The sequence below is a fragment of the Paralichthys olivaceus genome, chromosome 22 (genome assembly GCF_024713975.1).
Source record: "Paralichthys olivaceus isolate ysfri-2021 chromosome 22, ASM2471397v2, whole genome shotgun sequence".
Lineage (NCBI taxonomy): Eukaryota > Metazoa > Chordata > Actinopteri > Pleuronectiformes > Paralichthyidae > Paralichthys > Paralichthys olivaceus.
In genome coordinates this window covers 14,492,174-14,518,045 of record NC_091114.1, presented here as the reverse complement: position 1 = coordinate 14,518,045, position 25,872 = coordinate 14,492,174, and the positions used below count along the sequence as shown (strand labels likewise).

General features: G+C 44.3%; 1 protein-coding gene across 2 annotated transcripts in view; it reads right to left on the bottom strand.

Moving 5' to 3' along the window:
• Window positions 1-25,872, bottom strand: part of trpc5a (transient receptor potential cation channel, subfamily C, member 5a) — a 76,430-nt gene that overhangs the window by 13,665 nt on the left and 36,893 nt on the right. For both annotated transcript variants that reach the window (XM_069519038.1, XM_069519039.1), the window contains 12 exons: window positions 23,758-23,795; window positions 22,772-22,874; window positions 22,032-22,282; window positions 19,478-19,594; window positions 19,143-19,205; window positions 18,279-18,416; window positions 17,622-17,828; window positions 4,884-5,021; window positions 3,293-3,491; window positions 2,197-2,336; window positions 625-825; window positions 415-536 (listed from right to left, as the gene is read on the bottom strand). In XM_069519038.1, coding sequence (XP_069375139.1) covers window positions 415-536; window positions 625-825; window positions 2,197-2,336; window positions 3,293-3,491; window positions 4,884-5,021; window positions 17,622-17,828; window positions 18,279-18,416; window positions 19,143-19,205; window positions 19,478-19,594; window positions 22,032-22,282; window positions 22,772-22,874; window positions 23,758-23,790 — 1,712 coding nt within the window. In that variant the 5' untranslated portion in view covers window positions 23,791-23,795. The remainder of the gene's footprint in view (window positions 1-414; window positions 537-624; window positions 826-2,196; window positions 2,337-3,292; window positions 3,492-4,883; window positions 5,022-17,621; window positions 17,829-18,278; window positions 18,417-19,142; window positions 19,206-19,477; window positions 19,595-22,031; window positions 22,283-22,771; window positions 22,875-23,757; window positions 23,796-25,872) is intronic.

The following is a 25,872-nucleotide window of genomic DNA, read 5'->3' as shown; positions in this document are numbered from 1 at the left end:
AAAGACTTGGTATCGGATCAGTACATTGATTCGCGTACTTGCAGATGCCCCACCCAGCACTGTGGACAGTATCGTCAGAACATCATTAAAGCTCCTTTTCCACTGGTCAAAAAAAACTATTTATATCTGGCTTTTATCAGCGAAGGGAACGGAAACAATCATCATTCACTCGCGGGTCAAATAACTCTGTTGTAGACGCAGGTTTTTAATCTCGATGATGGAAACGAGACTCCCGGATGAGCGCACTAACTTGAGACCGACGTGACGTCTCCAAAAACAAAGGGAAAAAACTCTTTAACCCAAAATTCAGCTTTACCGTCTGATGACCATGATGGAAAAACGATAATAGGATTAACACACACACACACACACACACACACATGGACTACGGTTAGCGTGACGGAGGTTACTCACGTTGAGAAGGCGTTGTTCTGCCTCTCACAGCGGATGCCCTTACAGTTGCTGGGTTCTTCTGACGCCTTGGTCTCGTAGTAGAAATAGAGCTGGTTCAGACCGTTAGCAAACGCCAGCAGGACCTTCACAATAAAAACACAAATGAGTATTATCACTGTGTTTCGTTTGTGACCGGTGTCACGTGTGATACACAAATACAAACGTTTTTACCAGACAGTAAATGAAGAGAAACTTGAGGATGTCCAGCAGCATCCTCCCCAGTGAGATCTGCAGCGGCCCCAGGTGGGAGTTTGCGGTGAAGAGAGAGATGAGTCTGAGCGAGCTGAAGATGTTGGCGATGGCGAACAGAGCCTCTGCGATCAGCGTCGGGTGCCACATCTCCCACTCCTCCCTGGGACGAGAGGAGTTATACTGGAGGGAGGAGAGATACGGGGGAAAGGGCAGACGAGGGAAAAAATGAGAAGAGAAAGTAAGAAAGAGAGATTTTATTACTTATCATCGTGGGCTTTTGTGTTGTCAACATCTTCTGTCAATAACAAACACACAAGAGCTGAGTGACTGAATCACAACACGATCTCTGTGACGTTCTGGAGAAGTCTGCTTGTTTTGTTCCTCAGCAGGAACCAGATGAGATCACTGATACCAGCGTTATCTCCGAGCGCTCAGCGCAGCGACTGGTCGAGGACACGATTAGCAAAGCATGGCTGAGCACACAGATCGGAAGAGATCTGTCATTTGTTTTCTCTGTCAATCTCTCCGACTGTCTGACTTTAACTGTCTCTCCAGCTCTCATTTAATCCACCCATCGGCCCACAGCTGGCCTCACTAGTTTCTCTCTCTCTCCATCCCGTTCCCACCATCTTCCCGCACGTCTCCAGGCGTCCGCCTCATTCTAAATTCAGCCGTTAGACTTCCACAGGACTTCTGTCTTGTTAAGTCGGCCTCTATTAGCATCACACACACACACACACACAGTCAGAAACAGGAACATGCACACAGATGCACACTCATTAATTTATACTCTTGCACCTTCTCTCAGATGCAGTCGCTCTGTCAGTCAGACTCTCACTCTCTCTCTCTCTCTCTCTCTCTCTCACACACACACACACACACACACACACACACACACACACACACACACACACACACGACAGCGCCAAATTTTGGGATAGACGTTCAGGTTTTCTAAATATAAAAGGAAAAGAAAAGACAAAAAATATAATATAGAACACATGCATGTTTCATATGTGTGTATGTGTGTGTACGTGTATAAATATGTATGTATGTGTATGTGACCTGTGTAGGAGGACCACCCGCCACCGTCAGTGACTCACAGCTGCCGCAGATGGCCCAGCCGTCTGGTGTGTGTGTGTGTGTGAGTGTGTGTGTGTGTGTGATTTGTTCTTGATAAACAGATAAATCTGGATGTGGATATTCTCAGTGTTCTCGAGTGTTATTCCAGTTGAAAGCTGCTTCTGTCAAAAAGAGAAAATGAGCATCAAAGTGTAACTGATGTTTGAAGACGACACAAACAACAATTCTTTAATTATAACTAATAACTTTGAATGTCGGTGCTCAGCTCTCCGCTGATGTGACAGACGTCCTTAATTCTGAATAATGTTGATGATAACGACGCACAGATGTGTGACGGAGGGAAGTAAAACCCTTCATGTGCGACACGAGGAACTGAGTAATCTCAAGAGTTGGACCACCGCAAAGAGCCTCTGGGAAACGGAGGGATGTGTCCTCACGGGTGTTGTCCGTGAGACGTGTGATCTTTACCTTGACGTAGGCCACTATCTTCAGTGATATCGTGGCCAGGTACAGAGAGTTCATGGCAAAGTCCATCAGGTTCCACCAGTCGTGGATGTACTCTGTGAATCCACCGTCCCACATCTCCTTGATCTCTGCCCAGATGAACCCTGGAACACACACACACACACGGACAGACACACACACTGCCGGTTATTTACACACACACAGTCATGCATGTACGAGTGCATTAATGTCATCCATCAGTGGTTTGTGTTTGCTGGGTTTCTGCTCTGTGTCCAAACTGTGGTTGAATGTTTTGGCAGCAGCTTCAGGGGGAACAGAGACGACATGTTTGTTCCGAACGACTGAATCTACACAAAGTCAGATCTGATTTTAAATTCATTAGCTGTTTTTCTATTTCATTTATTCTCCATAGATAAGACACGAACCATTTTTTCTCTCCTTGATTAAACAGAGAGAAGACAAAAATCTGTAAAACGTATTCGTCAGCATTAGGAGACAAACGGTGAATTAATCGTAGAATGTGCTGTGATTTTATTATCAACGTTACAACGAGCGAATAAAAAACCCTTGTCTCCTTTTATCAGAAGGAGGAAGAGAAAAGGAGATGAAGATGAAGGAGAACAGATGGTTTAGTATTTTTCTAAGTGATGATGGTTATAGTTTGGAAATGTCGGGTGTCAGCTCTGTGAGAGAATATGGAGATGTAATCAATGGTTTTCAAACCCACTCCACCCACTCACACACAACCACCTCCTCCACACACACACACACACACACACACACACACACACACACACACACACACACACACACACACACACACACACACACACACTCCTCTGTAAAGGCCTCTTGATACATTAATTTTAAATCTATTTTCTCTGTCTGGACCTCCACTCTATCTTCCTGAGTTGTTATTTCTACTTTTTCTTGACTCCACTTCAGTTAACTCTTCTCCTTCAGTGTGGATCGGAACATTTGAGCCGACGAAATGTTGCTCCTGCTGGTTACCATAGATACACATACTTAAACGAGAATTCAAAATATACAGCGTAGTGTTCGTTCATCCGGAATGGACGAAACGTGAACGGCTACATACCCAGCACCCAGGGGAGAATCATCCACTCCACGATGGTTGGTGGGGGTCCCTGCATGTGGAGGTTGGTGCGGGCGATGTGCTGCGAGGCGAGCAGCAGGAGGAAGAGGAAGGTCAGGTAGGACGCTGTGTGGCAGATGAACTTGATGAAGGGCTTCTTGATGAAGTTTCCCAGAGTGCTCTTCGGCGCCAACAGGTAGATCTGAGAAAGAGGAGGAGGAGGAGAAGAGAGTCTACAAACATTTTCTTTTACAATCACATGAGGTCACTGTGACTTTTGAGCCGATGAAATCTAAATTAAGATCAATGAGTCCAATTAACAGTTTGAAGAAAATCTCTCAGGGTGATTCCTGAGCTGCGAGATCAAAAAGGGTTTTGTGAGGCTTGACCTTGACCTTTAACCTTTCAATAACAAATAATCAGTTCATCCTTGAATCCAGGCGAACGTTCATACCAAATTTGAAAGGATTCCTCGGAGGTGCTCTTAAATATTGTGTTTACAAGACGAGTGACCTTCGACCATTGACCATCAAAATCTAATCACTGCATCTTTTTGTTCACTTGAACGTTAGATGTTTTTAAAATATCATGTTCAGAAAACAACGGACAACCTGGAAACATAATGCCTCCGGCCACAGGGTGTCAACGATGCAGAGGACAAAAACGAGATGAATCTAAAGAGAGGAAGGGAAAGTGGAAGGAGACGAGAGAGTGATGAAGATGAACTGATTCCTCCATGAATGAACTTTAGTAACCTCCCTTTAAAAAGCAGCTGCATGAGACATAATGAAGGATGATGAAGGGATGAAGCAACGTCTTGAAAAACAAAGAGGAAGAAGAAGAGGATCATATCACACTCAGACGTGTCAGATTATGTAACCTGCAATGAATAATGGGTTTTTTTTTTTGTCTACATAAAAAAATCGTCTTTCACCGAGAAGCAGGAAGAAAAAAAATAAATGAGCGTGGAGAAGATGTTCATGTTCAGTCAGTCGTCACCGCTTCGCTTCATCCGTCACACATGTTGTTGTTATTGTGGTGAGGTTCTCACACACACACACACACACACACACACTCTCCTTCCTTCCTTCCTTCTCGTGTTCCTTTGCTCCTTGTTTCCTCCCTCCTTCAAACACACCTCCACGATTCCTTCCTTCCTTTCCCTCAGGTGCGAACAGAAGCCAAACATGAACGTGTCCTTTATGTTTCAGTGTTTTTTTAATAAAACCAATGTCTCTGCTGTCATTTCCTAAATGATAACCTCACTCCCTCCGTCTCACACTTAGTTTTTTCAGGTCGAGTGCTGTTATCGTTTCCTAGCAACAGTTCCTCCAATAAACAAAGAGTTTGGCTTAATTGCTGCCTGGCAACAAATTTAGATTGAGCTTCCTTTCTTCGTTCCTCCCTCCCTTCCTTCCTTTTTCTTCTCGTGTTTTAAATGTCTCTCAAAATCATAGTCATCGTCTTTTTAGGAAAAAGTAAATTCTACTTATTTATCTTTTTATGGCTTTCTTCTTCTTTCAGTTTTTTTCCCCTCAAACCCAAGTTTTTCTTTCCTTCTCTCCCCCTCCCTCCCTCTTTCTCTCCCCCTCACCAGTGAGAAGACAGGAAACAGGAGACCGATGATGAAGCACGTGACCAGTTTGACCACCCAGTGTCGTCTCCTCCAGCCCGGGAAGCCGTCGTACCACAGCGTGGCCAGAAGCTGCTGACAGTTCGGCTGAGCCACGAACTGACGAGAGAAAGAGAAGAAGAAGAAGAGAGAGAGTCAGTAAACACTCGTCTTTTTCTTTAAATAAATTTGTAGAATTATTATTCAGATGTTTCGTTGTAGTGATGAGAATAAAAAACACATAAATTGAATCACGTACATCTCCGACAACCGATCAAGTTGCAGGAAACATGATCAGAAACAACAGTGTTGACCTTTGACCTTTTGGATTCAAATCTAATCAGTTAATCTTCAAGTCCAACTGAATGTTTGTACTAAATTTGAAGAAACTGATTCAAGGTGTTCTTGAGATATCACGTTCACAAGAATGAGAAGACCTGAAAATATAAAGCCTCCAGCCAGCGCATAAAAATAAAAAACAGATTCAGGGTCGGGGGAGAAGAAAATGTTCATTATTTGTTTGAATTTAATTGAAATGAAATGAAGCAACAAACACAAACAGACGCTGACGTAACATTAAATCATTTTATGAACCTTTATTCTTCCTAACGAACCTGAAACTGATCATTTGGTGGAAGTTTAATCTGAACCAAAGGTCACTTCCTGTCATCAGAGCTCGTCCACTGAGGCTGCTGGTTCCACACCAGAGGCCTCAAGCTGCCGTCTGTCACCAACAACCAGCTTCTTTTCTCTCCTTTTCTTCCCCCACTGTATTCCCATTCCTTCATTTCTTCTCCTCCGCCTTCATCCCTCTTTCTTTTCTCTCAGAGTCAACAGGGAAATCAATCTTGTGCTCTCTCGCCAAGGTTGCTTTCCTTTCTCTCCCCCCATCCTTCCTTGTTCCCTTACTTCCTTCACATCTCATACTCTAAAAAGGCTTTAGAGTGTGTGTGTGTGTGTGTGTGTGTGTGAATATATTCATCAGATAAATGAAGTGAATAAACATCCATCTCAGTTTTTCACGCCCACCTTCACAAGGACACGCAGCCGTCATAAACCAAACATTTAGCTAAAAGCTTAAACAGGCAAACTGCCAGAAGCTGCTCGGGACAGCGGCTCCACCTGTCAATCACTCACGACACTCGTCTGAACATTTGGTGGCAGCGGCGGCGGCGACAGGTTTCCAGATTTCACAAGAAGCGCTGGCTGATTTCATACATAAGTAATTGATCCTGGTTCCACCGTCACATGGTCTGAACACGAGACGCTGATTTGTAAGGGTTATTTTTTTCTTTGAGAGTCTTGCTCTCAAACTAAACGACCACATCCTGGAATAAAAAAAGAAAATACACTGAAGACCTCATTTGGAGTCCGTGCTGTATGAGGGTCACACGACACACGAGCTCGACCGGTTTTATAACGATAGACTCGTAAAATGTGGCAGTGATGCATTTACTTTAAATGTTCGTGTCATATGCTAGCAGGCTCAGGCTAACTCTTTCACGAATCTACGCACTAATCTCTCTCTGTTGACGAGAATCCAATCATCTCATGCTAATCGGGAGCAGATGATCACATTTTCAATTTTTCTAAAAACCTCTAAAAAGACGCATCACCACTTCCTCTTCCTCTCCTCCTCCTCTTCTCTAATTCCATGTTTCCTTTTCCGCATCCTGTCGCTTATCCTCTTTCTTTCTTTTACCTCTCTTTGTCTCTTTTCCTCCTCTGTTTCCTCGCCTGGTCTCATCTCATCCCCTCTTCTTTTCTTCTGTCCTTCAGACCTGAACCAACTCATTTATTTTTCTTCACCTCTCCTCTCTTTTCATTCTTGCCTCTACCTCCTCCTTCCTTCCTTTTTTCCCTCCTTCCTATTACTCCTCAACTCTTCCTTCTTTCCTTCCCTATGTGCTCTAGTAATTTATTTCCTTCTTCATCACCTCCACATCCACATCTAGTCGTCCACTGCTCTCCTTTTTCTCTGCTATCCCTGCTCCTGTCTTTTCCCTCCTTCCTTTCCTCCATCTCTCTCAATCCCTCGCCCAGCTCCGGTTTGGTTTCTTGTTGCCATGGCAGCAGTATGCTAATGAGCGATCCGATCTCTGGGTTCCACTAAACTCCAGCGACCTGCTTCCTCGTTCTCCTTCTCAGGCGGTGAAACGTCCCGGTCCGGTTTGTTCGTCGTTCGGCTCAGCGCCGACGTCGCCGCTGCGTTTCAAAAACAGTGTCCCGACCAATCGGAGACCCAGACGAGAAGAATTTGGAACATTGTGAAACATCTTTGCACAGGTTTTATCAAAGTGACCGTTTGGATCTACAACCCATGAATCAGCTGGAGTTGTGTAACACGCAGTGAAAGCTGCAGCTGGTGGGTGGAGGTGTTCCATCGTCAGTGGTCGCTGGAGCAGCAGGATTAATATATGGTTTGTATCCAGGCAGTTGAACAGGCCTCTGTGTTACGTGAATGAGGACGGAGTGGGCGGTGAGCAAGGTCAGCTGACCTCTGTGACGAGTGATGTCATCCTCCTGTCTGAATATTACTGCAACGAGACGGTGGGACAGATCGAGGGACACGAGGTCTCTCAGATAAATGTTTTTTATAACGCCGCGACCACTGTGACAATATCCCAACAGGCTATTCCGGCCACTCGGCGGCCATCTTGGTGACGCCTCTGGGCAGTTATGTCACCAAGTGAATGGGATGAGAAACAGCTGCACTTTAAATGGTCAATAAAAACACGTAAATGAAGACGGACAACATTTCAGTCAGTTATTAAAAATAAATCGACACTGAACGCAGCAGCGACTCAGAGACGAGTGTTGTGAATTAAAGCTGACGGGAGGACATTCGCTCCCTCACGTTAAATAAGTGTACAGCTTGCTCCAGCAATTAGGACAGACACAAAAATCTAGATTTACTGCCCTGTGGTTATCTGCCTCCAACAGTCAGGGCAGTGTCCGTCGCTGCAGGAGGTCCTGACGCGTTGCATTCACAATATCGTGAGGTCACCGTGACCTTTGACCTCTGAAATCTAATCAGTTCATCTTTGAGGAAACTTGTTTTTTGTGAGACCAGCGTTGACCTTTTACCATCTGAATCTGGACATTTGAAAAGACCCTCTCGAGGTGTTGTAAAGGTCACGTCGTTCTACATGTAATGACACTGAAAGTAGCTCTTCATATATATCGGGTGAACGTGTGAACCAGATTTGAAGATGTTGTTTTCACGATAACGTGACGGATAAACCTGAAGCCCTGACGTCTCCGGCGTGGAGACATTCAATCTTTAATCACTAATAAATGCAGCGGACGGACGATCCCGTCTTCTGACACAGACCAGGATATTAGGCCGCTGTTATTAGAGTCTTCGTGCAGAGGCTCAGTGGACGTGTGATGACTCATGTTAACCTCCTGAATGAAGCAGCAGCCTGCGGAGCCGCCACATGAACACACTCTTACATTACATTTGCATTTCCGCCGCTGCAGCAGGTTTCAGCGAGCAGCGCAGCGTTCAGAGTCTCTACAGGTTTCTCTCGACACGCAGTGTGGAAGGAAGATAAAAACCTTTACCACCTTTCATTTCATCCCACAGACGCAGTTTGAAAATCTCAATATCCACAAATGTGACAGTATTTTGTGGATCTTGGATGAAGGAAGCTTTGTTCTGTGTTTTCAGTGTGTTTATCACAGACTGTGTTTGAGTCGCTGCTCCGCCTCGACTCATCAGGCTTCAGTCTTTCTTCTGTGTCTGGTTTAAACATGAAGAGGAGCTTCTCCAAACACTTTCCACAAACACAGAGGAACATTATTTTCTCAAATGTAGTTGTATGTTGCAGTATTGAGATTTTCTCTCGCTGAAATTAAGGGACATTGACCAAAACCTTGAAAAACAGACTTAGAGTAAACGTTCAACTTCCCTACGTCTACAATTGCAGATATTTACTGACAGTCTATGGTTCAGGTAAGGACAAGCATTTTAAAATTGACTCATCAGACGAATGACGTGCGTGTGTGTGTGTGTGTGTGTGTGTGTAACCCTCTAATTGAGGACACGTGCTGATGGATTAATTAAAGCAATAACTCATTTGGACGCGGTAAATAAAACATGAATACAGGTCAATACAGGTTAGTCAGCTGCTCCAGCAGATTATTGAACCACACACAAACACAAATATGCTCACACACTTGGGTATACAAACACACATGTATTATTTAGTGCAGTGTTAATGTATAATTTAGCTGGACTGCAGGTATCACAGGCCCACACAACTATAAAAAAGACATTTAAATCATTCAAACACACAAACAGTGTGTAGAAAGACACACACATACGAGCAGCCGATTATCTCACGCACACATTAAAGTTTCAAGGGTTTTTAACGTGGGTTAAACGGAGGTTAGATATCGATAACGTGGGACGGCTTTTCGGTCAAAACGTCCCCTTTAATCTGCAGCTGAAGAGATGGACCGAAGGAGGATGAAGAGGAGGAGACGGAGGTAAATAATGAGCCGTAAGTGTCCGTATGATGTTGTTTCTGTCCCTTTCACAGGCTGGAGGAGCGAGAGGAAACTGAGGACAAGGTCGGGAGGGAAGAGGAGAGAAGGGAAACCGACGAGGAGATGATGATGGAGATAAAAAAAAAAGGCTTGAGAGAAAGGAGGGGGGGACTGCTGGCTGAAGGTAAGAAGACAGGAACTATGTGGTAACAACGGTGCAATGCTCTTAGAGTTGTAGATCTGTCCATCTATGAGAAAAGGTCTCCGTCACTCAAACCATTCCTGCTCTCCGTAATGCGGGATTTGGCCTTGGACTGTAAAAACTTTACGGATGTTTTTTAACAGGCCACTGGTGCAGTAAGACAAGCGAGAGAGAGAGAGAGAGAGAGAGAGAGAGAGAGAGAGGTGAGAATGATGTCTACAGCGAAGCAACGCGTCAAAACAAACATCTTTTAAGTTGTTAAGAGCTGCCGCAGTCCAGGTCATTTTCATAAGTGTGTGAATTATAAAGCACTGAATAATATTTGCGGCAAAGAGGCAGAGTGGGATAAATCAAACTCTTCTTCAGCCCATATTAATGCTTTTACTCTGGAGGACGACTACACAATAAGATGTAGAGTTCAGCCGAGGCTCGTGTGCGTCTCTATTGTCACTGAGGGCACTTTTTCTTTTCCCAATGAAAACTGTTGTCAGGTAAAGACTCATGTCGTCTTTCCTCCTGTTACCTTCCCCTTCATACGTCCCGCTCCTCAAAACAACTCCACCTACTCCCACTCTTTTAATATCACTCTCTCTCTCTCTCTCTCTCCCATGTTCCCCTGATTGCTGTCATTAATCAAATGTTGCACAATCTTTGTCCCTTTGAAACGTCCTCTGCTTCTTTTTTCTGAGCTTCACCCATAATTTATAATAACAATAATTTGAAATCAACCTCCACTCCACTTCTCTTTAGTTAATTTTCCTCCTCATTTATCTCTCTCTCCATCTTGAGTTTTGCTCTATATGAAATAAAAGTGAGCGCAAACAGAAAGATGTCGTCCTCCTCCCCGCTGCATGTGACTCACTCGTTCTTTCGCTCACTCTATTTCTGTTCTGGTTTCCTCTGTTCCACCTCTGCACCGCGTTCTGGTTTCCTTTCCTTCAAGTGTTCGCTCCACCTGCCACGTCAGCTCATAACCATCCGTCTGTCTTTATCACTTCATCCCTCTTTCATCCCTCCTGCTCTCTCTCTCCTACGGGTTTCAGCATCCGATGCGTCCAATCAAAACGCTCAGCCGACTCTCCAACAGCTTAGCCGCAACAACGACAAAAAACGCACTTCCCAAAGAACAGAAATAAACACAACAGCAGAGAAAGTGGAGAGCGCTGTCTTCTTTATTTTAACGTTTGCTGAACATTTAACCTTTAAAACATCGTGGAGGCTTCAACATGAGGGAAAACACTGTGTGCTTGTGATTTAAAGCAGGTTACTGGTATCACAACACTTACAAATAAGTGAACAACTTTAAGATCTGACTGTCTGCATGGACGGTAAAAACTTAACGGACAAGAGGGAGAGAACCAAGCGAGCACAAGGCAACTCTGAAACTAACTTAGGGATCTCTTATGTCATCATGAGAAGCGTTTTGTTATTTGCGTCATTGTGAAAGTGTGGATGGACAAATACTGAAGAAACCACAAGAACAGTCTCTGGTTTACGTTACAAAGCTGCTTGTTACTATTGTTCTTTCATAAATAGGAGGCAAAGTTAGATTTGTGAAATTTAATCCGTTAAAGCAGTAGAGATGATGGATGGAAGGATTCATGATTCCTGACCTCTCTCTGTCTCTCTCTCTCTCTCTCTCTCTCCGGGGGGGTTGTCGCAGGTTTTGATACGGCTCATCGCTACAGCATCAGACCCTGGGGCGATGTTACTGCAGCATGTGTGTGTTTGTGTGCAGAGACTTTAAAAGCAGGGCAGCGGATTCCCTCTGGACCTTTCAGTTTCACTCAATAAAACTTCACTTAGAGCAAGTGTGTGTGTGTGTGTGTGTGTGTGTGTGTGTGTGTGTGTGTGTGTGTGTGTGTTTTGTTGTTGCTCTTTCGCCTCAGCACTAATAAACACTAATGATCCGTGTTGACAGAATTCCCATTTAAATGGCAGCTTTAAATATTCAAGGTGCCTGAAGAGGATGGAACAGTGTTAAAGGATCGGTAAATATAATCTTCCACATCTGAGGAAGCAGCAGGAGATTGTTTGAACCAGACGACGCTCACAAGAGTGAAATTTCTCAAGACCAATACTTTTCTGGAAATGAACAGGTTCTTGCCCCACACACACTCCGTCCCACGGAGTTCAGTCGAGTGGTTTTTGTGCGATTCTGGTGACAAATAAACAAATAGACACTCAAACCGACACGAGTGGAAACATAATGAAAAAGGTAATAAAGGGTTTTCTCTCTGTGCAGCAGAAGAGGAGTCTGCTTTTTGTTTTACTTCATTTATTACCGGACGTCAGACGAATAAAAAGCGAGTTTCTATTCACTGTGTCCAAGGATGCAGACGTTTCAGGGTTCAGAGTCACAGAAACACAAATTATTTCCAATTATTTTTCATGAATAAGAATGAAATTATTATTTTCTGTCCCTTCCATCAAGATGTCAATCCCAACATCATATATTCAACTTTTTAAAAACATTTCATTTTTAAAATCTATCCTCGTGCACCAACATGCCTCATCTGTATTCTGTGTTCTATTATAATTTTCTCTACTTTGTATAATTTCTAATTTTACTTCCACCTTTATTTCCTCTTTTTAATATTTTTCCCTCCCTCCTGTCGCTCCTCATTCTGTCTTTTTTATTTCCTCTCCTCCTCACATCTTTACTCGTTCCTCTCCTCCTTCGAAGCGCTCACTCATCTCTAAGTTATATATATATATATATATATATATATTCATGAGAACGACCTCGGCGACAGCGCGCTAGACGTAGTTCATTACTTCCTGTGTGTCAAACAGCCAATCACAGAGTTTATTTAGGGTTTAAAAGCCCTGGGCATGATGGGTAACCCGAGGCTGGTGTGTGTGTGTGTGTTCAAGTTGGAACCCCTGAGTCGAAACCTGAAGTTACCTCAGTGTTATGTAACTCCTCACACTTTTATCTCCCCTCCTCCGCCCCCCTATTCTCTCGCTCCATCTCTTTCTGTTCAGTTTATTACAGGAAAGGTTGACGGTCGGATCAATAACCACGGAAAGATTGACAGGGAGGAGAGGAGAGACGAGAAGAAATGAGAGAACAGGACAGGAAAAAGATGAGAGAAAACAAGAAGAGAGGAAAGGAAGGGAGGGGAGTGGAAACAGGGAAGGAGACCAGAAAAGGATAGAAAAAGATAGAAGGAGAAATGACAAAAGAGGAAGAGGGGAGGAAGAAGGCGAAAGGTTGAAGTGATGAGACGAGAGAAGACAAGATAAGAAGGGAGCAGAAAAGAGGAGAGGAGAATTGGGAGGACAAGAAGAAAAGAGGGGGAGGAGGAGGGGAAGCGATGAAAAGATGGAGGATCGAGAGGAAGAAGGACAAGCTGAATGGATGAACAGATTTCCCAGGAGACAGAGAAAGAAGGTTAAAAAGAAAAGATGGAGAGAGGGAAGAGAAGAACGAGGAGATGATGAGGAGGCATGTGGAATGCTGAGCTGGAATGTGTGTGTGTGTGTGTGTGTGTGTGTGTGTGTGTGTGTGTGTGTGTGTGTGTGTGTCAGGTAGTGTGTATCGATCCCATGTAAACATGGAGAGTGCATCGGAGATGTCATTTGCACTGATCTCACTGGAGAGGATGACACGCTCGCACTCTTCATCACACACACAAAGTATTATATAATGTGTGTGTGTGTGTGTGTGTGTGTGTGTGTGTGTGTCTGTGTGTGTCTGTGTGTGTGTGAGACACCTCGACCTCCATCATGCAGAACACACACGCTAACACAAAAAAGGACACACTTCCAGGCGACACGTCAATGACAGAACGGAAGAGCCAAGAGGTCGTCCAGAAACAAACAGACCGGAGGAGGAAGAGAAGAGAGGGAGAAGTGAGAGGGAGGTAAATATGTAATGAACGAGCGAATGAGGAAACGAAGAAGAGAAGAAAAGTGAGAGACGGGTGACACAGAGAGAGAGAGAAAGAGAGAGACATAGAGAATTTATGTGTCAAGAAGGAAAAACACAAAAGGGAGAGGAGGCTGTGATATTAAGTGATAGAGAGATGGGGAGGAGGGAGAGAGAGAGAGAGAAGGGAGAGGATGTGACAGAGCGAAGGCTGCTGTAAGTGTCGGTTCAATGGTTGCACATGCACTCACACTCACACACACACACACACACACACACACACACACATTAAAGGTGTCTGGAGAGGCTAATGTGGCATCTGTTTGTTTGCCAGCATCTGTTGTTGTCATGGCGTCCAGGGGCCCGAGTGTTCCTGTCTGCATCGTCTTTCTAACCACGTTTCTGCGACGAACATTAAAAACATCAGCAGCTCGACTCGGACGTGAGAGAAAAAACACAAAAACCCACCGGCAGCGTGACGAGTGTGAAGGAAAGGTTTGCGATGACGTCAAACTACTAATTCCACAAACGTCTGCATGTGGAACTTCTCATCTGATCTGCCGAGTGTTTGGCCGGTGTCGATAACGTGATGCGTTCAATGTCGATAAATATTCAATGCACAGGCAATTAGTCCTCAAAGTAAAAGCACCAGAACATTAGTAATAACATGAGAAGTGTGAGTTCTCAGGATCTCAGCAGAAGACATCCAGCGACATTCTGTCCATATTTTCTATTATACCTCTCGTCCTCTTCATCCCTTCATCTCTCTCTCTTCAGCTCACCCTCCCTGCCCTCTCCTCTTTATATCTCGCCCCTCAACAATCTGAAAGTGTCTTATTAACCGGCAACAGATCTCTCCCTTCCTCCCTGCTTCCTTCTCAGCTGCTTCTCACTCCTCACATCTTGTTGCACCCCCCCCCCCCCCACCCTCCACCCTCCACCCTCCACCCCCCGCTCTACATTTTGCGAACACGTCTCGTTCCTCCGTCGTCTTCACAGCACCGCAGGATGTTGTGAAAACCGCAGACTTTCTACTTTCCCAGCGAGTCACGCTCAAAGGACGACTCTGCCGGAGCTGCAGCCAATTATACCTCCCAGCAAGGTGTAGTGGATGGCAGCCGTCATCAGTGCAGGCAGACGCCAGAGAAGCAGACAGTTCTGCCGGTTCCTCAGAGTATCCTTGAGTCATATGGCGAGGAAGCATGACGGATATTTAATTAGTGTATTACTATCTGCGGCGCAGTACAGTGAGGAAAACTTGAACTTGTGACCGAGCCGTGGAACAATAATGAAAACGATCCCAAGTGTTTATTTGGATCAAGTAAGAGAGTGAAACCATAAAAATCCTGCAGCTGGTTTCCGTTAAATTTTCATCCTAGAAAATCTTTACGATCTACAACTGTTCAGACGACAATCCGGAAATATATTATAGGACACGTACAGGATGTTGGTATTTGCAGTTCCATTTGCAGAGGCTGTAATTATTAAATTAAGTTAAATTCAATTCAATTATTTCGACATTTAAACAACAAAGCCAGATATTTGCTAGTGAAGAGAAGCTGCTTATAATCTGTATTTGTTTGGCTCAAAGATCGTAAATAAAGACGGACGATGCGTCTCCACTTCCTCCCGTTCGACAAAAATGAAGCCTAAAATATCGTGAATACCAAAGCTGCCATCTTTTGACGTCATCAGTCAGAGTCCGTGCAGCAGTGATCGTGGTATCGAGGTCAATCGTGACGTATTAAAACTAATAACCAATTAAAACCTTTAATTTTTTAAGGTTTGCTGCTTTAATATTCATTTAAAGACGCTGCTCATAAATAAATACAACTCACAAACAGATACTCAGGCCCTGCCTCAGCGTTCAACAGCATTCATGTCCGATAATGTTGCCTGATATGAGCCTTTTATAGTGTTTGTCTTTACCACCAGGCTCCTTTATTATCGGTGATCATGAAAATAGATTTAGTAACATTAGTTTAGTAACATTACAAGCAAAATGTATTTGTAGTCTAATTGCCACCGATGACTTGATGCCTTAATATGACTTTGCATGATGACTAGTTTCTCAACCATTAAGTATTTTGCAGGATAAACGACTGTATAATATATTACGCTGGATTATAACGTTTATAATAATAATAACTTGACATCTTAGGAACCATTGCCAATTTTACACGCATGTCTATTGGCCAATTCATCGGTATTGGAAATGTTTGACTCCATAATCCATATTTATCAGGTTCTACACCACAGCGTTTGTGACACACACACACACACACACACACACACACACAAATACAATGGGATTAAACATCATTCACCCTTGACCACATGTGAGCACTATCACAAAATGTCCTGGTCAATAAGACGAGAGTGTTTAAGCTGCAAAATGAACGATCTATCTAAAGCTTTAAAAAAAAAAAAAAAAAAAAAACAAGTTCTCAATTTATATGCTAATGTGTCATGTCCTTATGTATTAAATCATCAGCGCTGTCACTGCTACACAAGGGCAACTAAGCAGTTTTCATCCCATTGACCTCAAAGTCCCTCCAGACAACAAGGCACTGCTCCATTCATCCTTCTCTTCCTGACCTTCGTTCATTTCCATCATCGTGATGTGGGACATGAGGACCCTCTTAAATCTTCACCTGTGCCACCGCTGCTCAGCGGCCTGGAAAAGCATCACCCATGATTTTATCATCCATGATCATGAATAGAGGCTATAAAAACAGATCAACCAGCAGTAAGAATACAAACATCCTATTCTTTTAAGTGTTTAGCATTTTACCATGTTTATAAAACCTCCTACAAGAGTTTTATTCTTCCTAGTATCCTGACAATAAGTGTATAACTGTGAGCTTGTTAGCGGGTTGAAATGCTAACACCTGTTATATTACACACTGATAAGGTATCATTTAATATTTGGAATGTTAGGATTAATAAAGAATGCAAGTAACGAAGAAAGAAATTAAAAATATGCATTGAAATAAAAATGTTATAAAGCGCTATTTGATAAAATCCTTGTCAAGATGAAGGTTAAGTGATGAAGATGACTTTTTCTTTTCTTTATTTTTTTTTTTCAAATCGCTCCCAGCATAAATCCAAATTCGTAGAATTTCAGTCTCCTGAGATCTTCTCTACTTGAGGAAGGAAAACATGTCACCGCTCCGTCTGGCGCTCCCTCCACCTATCGACTCTCTTCAGATCTTTACCATCGTCACCTCTCGTACTCGAGAGACTGAAAGCACTTCAACTCCCGGCACTTACGTCTCCCCCCCAACCCATCTACATATCAACCTCTGGCTGCCGTCATCGCTCCGCTCTGCCCTTTCACTCCCGCTCTCATTCGCCTGGCAGTATCCCTCCGTCTCTGAGAGCTGGAAACAGCAATGAACAGACAGGCGGACGGAAGGCGAGAGACGGAGATCGCCTTGAGGGTTTTCTAACTCTGTTTTGTTCTGTAACTCCATCCCATCAAATCGCCATCTCTTCCGCGCTCATGCTCCCTCCATCCCTCTGTCTCTGCATTTGTTTCTCTCTGTCCCATTGAATATCTCTTTCACGTCTGCTGGCTTTGTATCCGCTCACACTTGTTCCAGCTCATCATCTCACTCAGTTCCATTCTTCTCCTTCCCGTCTCGTTCCCTTCTTTTCCACGTATCTCACCCGCTCACTCACCCTCCCTCGGCTTTCACTACGTCTGTTTCTCTTGCGTTCATCCTCTCGCTCTCACTCTCCTGTCACAAGTCCCACGAGGACAGCGAGTCCCTCTAATTGCTCAAAAAGAAATGTCGTCGAGCCGGATCACTTGTGTGTGTCTGTGTGAGTCTGTGTTAACGGATATATCGTAACTAGGGCAGAAGTTTCTAGTCAATTATCCTCAAATGGCTGCAGGTTTGATTCCATAATTTCAACAGCATAAACCACAGACTCTACGCCGACGTGTAAAACTGCAGTTGTTTTTCAACCATGCTCATCGATAACCAACCAGTGAAAGTGCGTTTTCATAAATGATATAAACAAGCAAACATTGGGACTGTGCATTTCCCTGCACAAACACAACCGTGGCCGTGGTCACGCCAACAAACAAACTGTATTTTTCTCATTTACCAAAGACAACACAGTAGTTTCAGCTGGTCCCTACCTCTTTTTGGTGATATTTGATGGCCAGTTTGAGTTTGGCCAGGTCGTGGCACTGTCTGGGGTCTAGTTCCTCGCTCTGGTCGTTGTCTCTGTGGTTCAGGATGGTCTCGAGTTCTCTCGAGCTCCTGGCCTGGTCCAGTAGGTCTTTGGCGAACCGTTTGCACTGCTGGGACAGCTCCTCGTACTCCTGACGAAACTCATTCTCCACCTGAGAGGGGGAAGATGTTACAGGTCAGAGCTCTTAGTCGTAGATTTCCATGGTTCAATGGCCTCTCCCTCTGTAGAACTGCTGGTTAAACTTGGCCCAGATTAATTACCACAGAAACCTTGATAAGCTTCGTGGCTCGCAGAACTGTTTGCAAAGAAAAAGCTAAAGTACACAGTTAAATCAGGGAGCACGGTTCATTAAAATAGCACCAGTAAAAGAAGCGCTAGAGGCAAATGAGTAGCATATAAATGAACGTTAAATCCACAGAGGACTTAGCAGCCCATCAAGTTGAGCATGAGACCTCCAGTGAAGTTCCCTTGGCTGTTTGGAGAATCGATGCTGAGGAGGACTGAAGATTCTCTGGAGCCTCCTGCAGTCGACCAGTTGTTCAGTGTGACAAAGTGGGCGTCTCGTTAAAATGAGAGAAAGTTGTCTCCTCCACCTCTGTACCTTGCTGAGCTCCTTGAGCTCCCAGCCCAGTCTGAAGGCCGTGAGGATGGGATCTTCACTGGACAACGCGATGAGGGACGGTGAGGCCAGAGCCTTGTAGATGTTGAGTCGAGACCGTGAATGCCGAAGACTGTCAACCTACAGGAGGACGCACAGATTAAAAAAGAGGTCAACGATTAAAAGAACCATTTTTTAATTACCATAACAATGAAGTTCGTCTTCCAATGTATGAAAGAAAGAGCTGCAGTTTTTAGTTTCTAATTAAACTGTGTCTTCTAAGTTAATCGATTTGGAGTTTAATCGATAGAACAACAAATAATGGTAAAGTTGCCAAAAGTATTTTTTCAAATCTGAACACATTTTATTTACATGACAAAGAGCAGCATAAAATCTTTACATCGACAAATACAGAACCAGAGCATGTTCGCTGCATTTGCTATAAAAAAGAAATCATAATTTAATGTTAGCAGTTGACTGTCATGTTAATGAGCTGACTAATTGTTGCGGCTCTTTGCAGCGCTGAACAAACTGTGTCCACAGCTGTGCCCAAAAACTGTCAGGAACAAAAAGTTGTCGCTGAATGCAGCTGATCAGTCTTTCATCTTCTCCGTTTCTTGTGTTCGTGTCGAATAAAACATTGAATTCTGACACACTGGTTTCTAAAAACGTCCTATTCACCACAGAGATGAACTGGATCAACGGGTTCAGACCTCAGTGTGTTGTGTTGAGTCCTGAGGTCAGAGCCTGACAACGGAACTTCATTAGATGTAAAAATATATATATTTATATATATTCCTGTGTCCTCAGTGTGATACTGCGACAAGATGAAAATAAATAATGTGGTGTAGTGTAATTATCACTCACCTCTGAGCTGGAGACACACTCGACACAGTCACATCGTATCTGGTGTGGTCTGGGAATAGTGACCTACACAGAAAAACAGAACAATACATCACCCAGCTGATAACTAATCAATGACATATAGTTTGAGTCAGTTCTTCTATAAGTCGTTAAGTCGGCTTAATTTTCAATTAAGTATTTGATTCTATGTCTAAATTTGTAAATAAAGATGGACGACAGAATAGCTCCCAACAGTGAAGCTAAAGCATCTCAACTGCCCCCTGGTGGCTGGTGTCGTCCATGTTAGCAGATGGGGCGTGCACTAAACTAAAAAGTCAAAGCAGACGTCGAACCATCACCTTCCGCTGGACGAGCAGCTTGATGATCTCGTAGTTGTTGGTGTGAGCAGCGAGCATGATGGGAGTTATGTCTGGGGTGAACTCTGAAAACTGGCTGTCCATCATCAGCGAGGGAACCTGGAGAAGAATGAGGAACGAAAAAACTCAAGTTGTGAGATGATGGATTCTTGAATCTAATGATAAAATCTCAGTTTAATATTGTTCACGAAACCTCCTCATTAGTGCGGCAGCAAAACATCTAACACCAAACAGGAAGAACTCAAAGCACAAGACACATCAGCAGCAGGACGCATCAAATTAAACTCACTTGATGTGTCAATTGTGTTTTTAATAAATGTTCCAAAACCATTTCTTCCATCCTGATACTGAAGTACTGATGTGGTATCGGTGCAGTTAAGAGAATAATACTTATATAACATATTTTAACAGCTGTGAGGTTCTAACACAACAAAACACACATAAATAAATCTAGGAATACACGACAACCACTTATATAGAAGCAACACATTTAAATGAAAAAACATAAAGCAATCAAATCATTTAATACTGACACAAACACACACTCACACATGCACGCACGTTCGATTCCCAGACATCAGAGGAAGGACTGAAAGGAAGAGGAGTGAACGAGGGAGGAGGAGGGACGAGTGGAGCAAACACGTGTGGACTCTCTTTCATCTCTCAGAGGGAGGATGAAGCCGAGTGCTTCTCCTCATCTCATCTTCTCTTTGTCGCTATCTCCTCCTTCACCTCCTCCTTCACCTCCTCTCCCTACGTCTTTCATGCTCTCTTCATCACGTCTCTCTCTCTCTCTTCCACTTCCCTCCCTCCCTCCTTCCCTCTTTTTCTCCTGCCAAAGCCCTTTTCATCTGATCTCTCTTATTTCTGCAGGAGCGATGAGGGCTCATGAGAACATCTGTCGCAAACTCACCAACGAATCCGCTAATGATTGAAGACACACATGCAAATATAAACAAATACAGAGAAACGTGATCGAAATACAGTTTGAGCTGATTTGGATTTAATTTGGTGATTTTTCATGCTTCCCCCTCCATTTTGAAACTCACACTTTAAAACATTGTTAGCTTGTGTGAGAGCAACGCAGAGGAAAAAGTTTGTTTTTTAAAAAATCTGCATTACTGTGTTGAACCTTCTACTTTTTACGTTCGACCTTTCAAACACTCGGTCGATGTCGTTTCTCTGCGTCGCTGAAAGAAGTTTCTGATTTCACCAAACAAACACTTGAGACCAGCGGAATGTAGAACTGTAAAGTCGCTGCTGGTCAGTAAAGGATCAGACGTCTGTGTTGTTTGGATTTGACTGGTTTTCATGCAGTGATTAAAGTTAATATTGACTGAAGTGAGATTTGAAAGGTCTACAGAGATTAGTTTGTGCTGCTGTTTGACTTTAAATGTCATAAAAAGACCAAAACCAAGAGTTAGATTTCAAAGCCACCAAGATTTTCTTTCAGATAAAAGTTTTTTGTTGCGAGTGAGTTTGACCGCTGGCGTGTTGACTCACAAATCTTCTGACTCTACAGACGTCACTTCTCTCTCTCTTCATTATCTTTCTCTTCTGCATGCCCGCAAACTAACATGGCTGCTGTTCCTATGTGTGTTTGTCATATAAAATTTGGACAGACTGCTGCGCGGGACAGAAAACGATCGAAAGAAGCGTTTTGTGTCTTTAATTATAAAAATGCTGAATTTTCTGAACCTCCGGGACGACATGCAGCTCCATCGCCTGCCATCAGAAACAAAAAGGGAAAATGATTAAGAGACGTGGAGGTGAAAGAAAACAGAAACACGGCGAGAGCAAATTTGTTCCCGTCCCTCGTCCAGCTGAGAGCAGACCAAAAAAAACCTTCCCACAATCCTCTGCTTCGGCCAAGGGTTGGTTGCCATGGCACCGCGGCACCTCGCAGCCTCAGACGGTCCAAAAATGTATTTAAAATAAGACATCTCTTTTTCTCTTTCATATTCTTTCATTTAAAAATATCTCCTTCTTCCCTACCCCCTCCTCTCTCTCTCTCCTCTGATCTCCTTTCTTGTCCAGAGTCTCTCATCCTCTCTCTCTCTCTTCTATCTTTCACTTTTACTTTCTCTCTCCTCCTCGAGGATCTTCAACACCTTCAAGTTAACCAAACTGTGCAACATGTTCTTCCTCTCTCTCTCTCTCTCTCTTTTGCTCTCGCACACGCACGCGCACACACGGACACACACACGGACACAGACACACACACAGTCTGTCTCTAAATCCTATTTCACAGTTTGTCTATAAAACGAGCTGTTTAATTTCCCTCCTCAGCAGAATCACAATGAATAAATGTGCTGCTCATTATCCACACACACACAAACACACACACACACACACACACACACACACACGCATGCACTAAAATATGGAAAGTACACACACACGGTCATGCATGAATGCACCTGAATGCCACAAATTAGCATACGTCCATGAATCCATTTCTCTCTCTCATTTGTTTAAACACACGCACGCATGCACGCACACACGCACACACACACACACACACACACACACACACCTGTTTCTCGCCGCTGGGCCTCCTGTGCGACAGCAGCAACTCCACGGCGCCCACCACCTCCTTCCTGATGGCGTAGAGCAGCGCGTCGCCCGTGTGAATGCCGTGGTCGAGCAGCAGCTCCATGATCTCCAGGTTCTCGTTCTCGATGGCGATGAGGAGCGCGCTGCGGCCCAGCGGGTCCAGACAGTTCACGTCCATGTTGTAGTAGACCTCCGCCTCACGGAGGGCATGTTTGACACCCGCATAGTCGCCTGGAGCGAGAGGAGGGGAGGGAGGGGAGGGGAGGGAGGGGAGGGAGGGGATGACGGTTAGCGTTTTTCAACTGGACCTGACTCAAGTCTGATTCGAATGATGTCCCTCTGCGTCGTCATGACATCATCGGGACGTCATCATGACTCACAGCAAGACCATGTATGTGTGTTTAAATTGTCATACAAATTGAAGTATTTCTTGAAACCTTCGTCATGTGAGTCCAAACACCACAATAAAATATGATTCTAGAAACGTACTGATATCAAGAGGACTCATTTGGCTCGAGCTGAGCAGCACTTAACAGGAGGAGGCGTGACTGGAATCGGTTGTGATGCCGAGTTTGTGTTTCAGCTTCGTGTTCAAGGACAGTGGCGCTTCGGCAGCGTCTGACCGTCTCAGCATCGTTTAACGGGTGAGAGCATCAGGAAGACAGAGGAGTGGAAAGAAGCGACAGAGATGAAGATAAAGAGACAAGTGTGTGTTTGTACCTTTCTCCACAGCGGTGAGGTACGCCCTCTCCTCTGTAGACAGCTCCACCTCAGCCCGCACGATCTGCAGAGGGATGCGGTCGCGGTACGGCGAATACGTCGCCTGCACATCAAGAACAACAACAAAATAACAATACGACACAAGTTACATGTCTCTGAATCAACACTGACCCAGTTAGAGGAGAAGAAAGCTTCAGTTTTCACAGACTTCAGGTTTAGACAATAATAATAATAAACATAATTTATATAGAACCTTTCATAACAAAGTAAAATACAAAACCAGTGGTTAAAAACTGTTTAAACTAACTTTTCAAATGCTCATTTGTTTGATTGAAGTGATAAAGATGAACAGATTTTGAGGAGGAGCCCTGTTTCCTCTCATCGACAGCTCATCAGTTAACACAGAATCAAACCTGCCGACACAGTGAAACTGATCTGAGTCAAATAAGCTTTCGATGAAAATAGGAGGAGGATTCACCGACAGCAGGAGGACTGAACAACTGACCGTAAATATTTCACTCTCACTGTGTCGTTTAAACTGAGTCGTGAGGAAAATAAATCTTGTTTGTTTATTTGCACCAAAAAAAAAGTGAAGCTCAGTCAGTCTCACAGGAGGAGGAGTCGTTTTTCATGCAGCGCTGGACATTTTATAAACCTTTCAATGGGCCGAGACGCCGCCATCCGTCATCGCCTCCGAGACGCGAGTAGCGCTGGTCACACGCGAGAACATGAATCATGGAGGCGAAGTAACCATGAAGTTACTGTGAGGAACGTCGGAGGGTGACGGTGACACGCTAACGGCTGGTTTCACCTCGCAGCGACGGGAAAAGCAAAGGAGTGATGGATGGAGCCGCAAGTTTTGTGTTCACTTCCATCTTTCTGACGACCAGAGAGGGTTTAGATCCATCTTCAGACTTTGTGTTTGTGCATGCGATTAATGCAAGATCATGTGTGTGTGTGTGTGTGTGTGTGTGTGTGGGACTCACCTTCTTGTAGTACAACTGTGTCATGGGATTCATCTGGCCTGTCAGGAAAAAAAAAAGGGAGAAGAGCAGAAGAGTTACGACTTAGTGAGAGTAGAAGTCAGTGATAAACGTGTTCGAGGTCATCGTGATTACATCCTCAACGCCGACACAAACCTGCGATGGAGCAAACAACTTGACCTCACATTTAAATGTTGGAATTTAGATGAAAACACGAGACACGTTGACCCGGTCTCGTTACGTGACGCTCGTGTTTGTGAGCAGCACGCTCTCGCCCCACGTTCACCGTCTCGCTGCTGATGACAGATATGCTAATGTCCCAAATGTGGGTTAGGACTTGGTTTGACTCCGAGAACTGAACCTATTACCGCAGCCGAGACACCGATCTGCATTTGGACGCGGCTGTAATTGGTCGGGAGGAAAACGCTGATGGAGCACGGAGATATTTTTAGAGGCTCTGTTGTCTGAACATGAAGAATCGGAAAACACACACAGTCTGGAGCCTCCTGGTTTGGAGGAGGTGAATAAAGCGAACGGGTCTGAATGTCACAGAGCTCATACCTGCACCTCCTCAGGACAGTTCTTAAATTCAATCAAGCTTTATCAGGAGGGGGGGGGTCTTAAAGAGACAGGAGCTAAAACCAAGTGTTGGAGACAGAGGCTGAAAGGAGGAGCTGCAGCGACGGACAGTCTGAGGAGAGTGACTGAAACAGTTTCCCAGTGAGATCACCAATTACAATTATTAACCCGAACAGGAGCAGAGTATGTCTCCTGACCACTGGTTCCCACTCGTTAACTCTTAATCCATTTTTCTTTCTCAGTTACAGTTCGGTCTCAGTCCAGCCGTCTGCAGGTCACTGAAGGTCACGCCGCCTGTAAATCCATTTGCTGCAAATAATTCAGCTAAATGAAAATGGCAGCTCATTACAGAAAGGTCAGACACATACACGATGGCGGGGTCGCAGTTTATCCTCCCGTCTCTTCCTCTGTGGTTAATCAAGTTAAAACCACTTCATCATTGCCTGGAAGTTGGCGGAACACGTTCGGGAACGACTGTAAACAAACCCATGATGACATTTGTTCTTCGGAGCGCCGTGAAAACAGCCCGTGTCGGTTCAGTTGACGATTCAGGGAAGTGGAGGCGTTCATTTGTCTGTCAGCTGTTGTCTCTGACAGTAGTAGCTTTTCAATTTGAAGGGAGAAAATGAATGATGTGCTTCATTTGGTTGCCATGGTAACATCATTACGGTTTTACTAGCGGCTTTCAGCCCCTTTCAGGCGCAGTACTCCACACTTCTTCTATTGTTTAATGCCGTCTCCACTTCCTGCGATTGGTCCAAAATAAGTGTTTTCACTCTGCAAACGAAATCAGAATCATGGCTCAGGTCGGTCCAGACCCAGAACTCCTCTTCTGGTCGGTGCGTTGGTCGGGTCCTAGGTCGTGGAACCTTTCACACCTGATATTTCGGTTCAGACTCGGCTGAAAAGTATTTAAGGTCTGAACCAAACAAGGTGTGAAGGATTCCTGGGAGTGGGTGGTTTCTTGCAGAGCTCCTTGTTAAGTGAATTGTTTTCACTGAGCTGCTGACTCTGCAGTGGAGAAACACTTATTGAACATTAAGGGAAAATAAATTGATGCTGTTAAAAACAAATTCTGCGGCTGAACTCCAGGTTCTGCAAATACAGAAAATTGCTTCTTTTCTCTCTACGTTTCTCAGCCGTGTTTCACAGCATCCCCCTTCTCTCCTTTTCTTTTTTCCCTCTTCTAATCTCAGGATTGAAACCACGAACTCATCCTGCACTGGGCCGTTTACAGAAGTGGAAGCGATGGGCATCCGCTCACGTCCTCACTCCAGGTAGCCGAGGGTCTGTTGACGCCTAAATTACGTGGACAAGATTAAATTACGTGGATGAGATTAATCCTGCGGTGGCATGATGCTGGAATGCAGATGCATTTAAGAATCTGCATAGTGAGGAGAATTTATGCTGACGGCTTTACAATGCTCCACTGACTGTGGTTACAGCAATGCAGATAAACTCCCTGCTTGGCTCCTATCTCACCCCATCGCTGCCTCTCTCCACAAGTTCCTCAGCAGCCGGGACTTTCTCTTCCTTCAC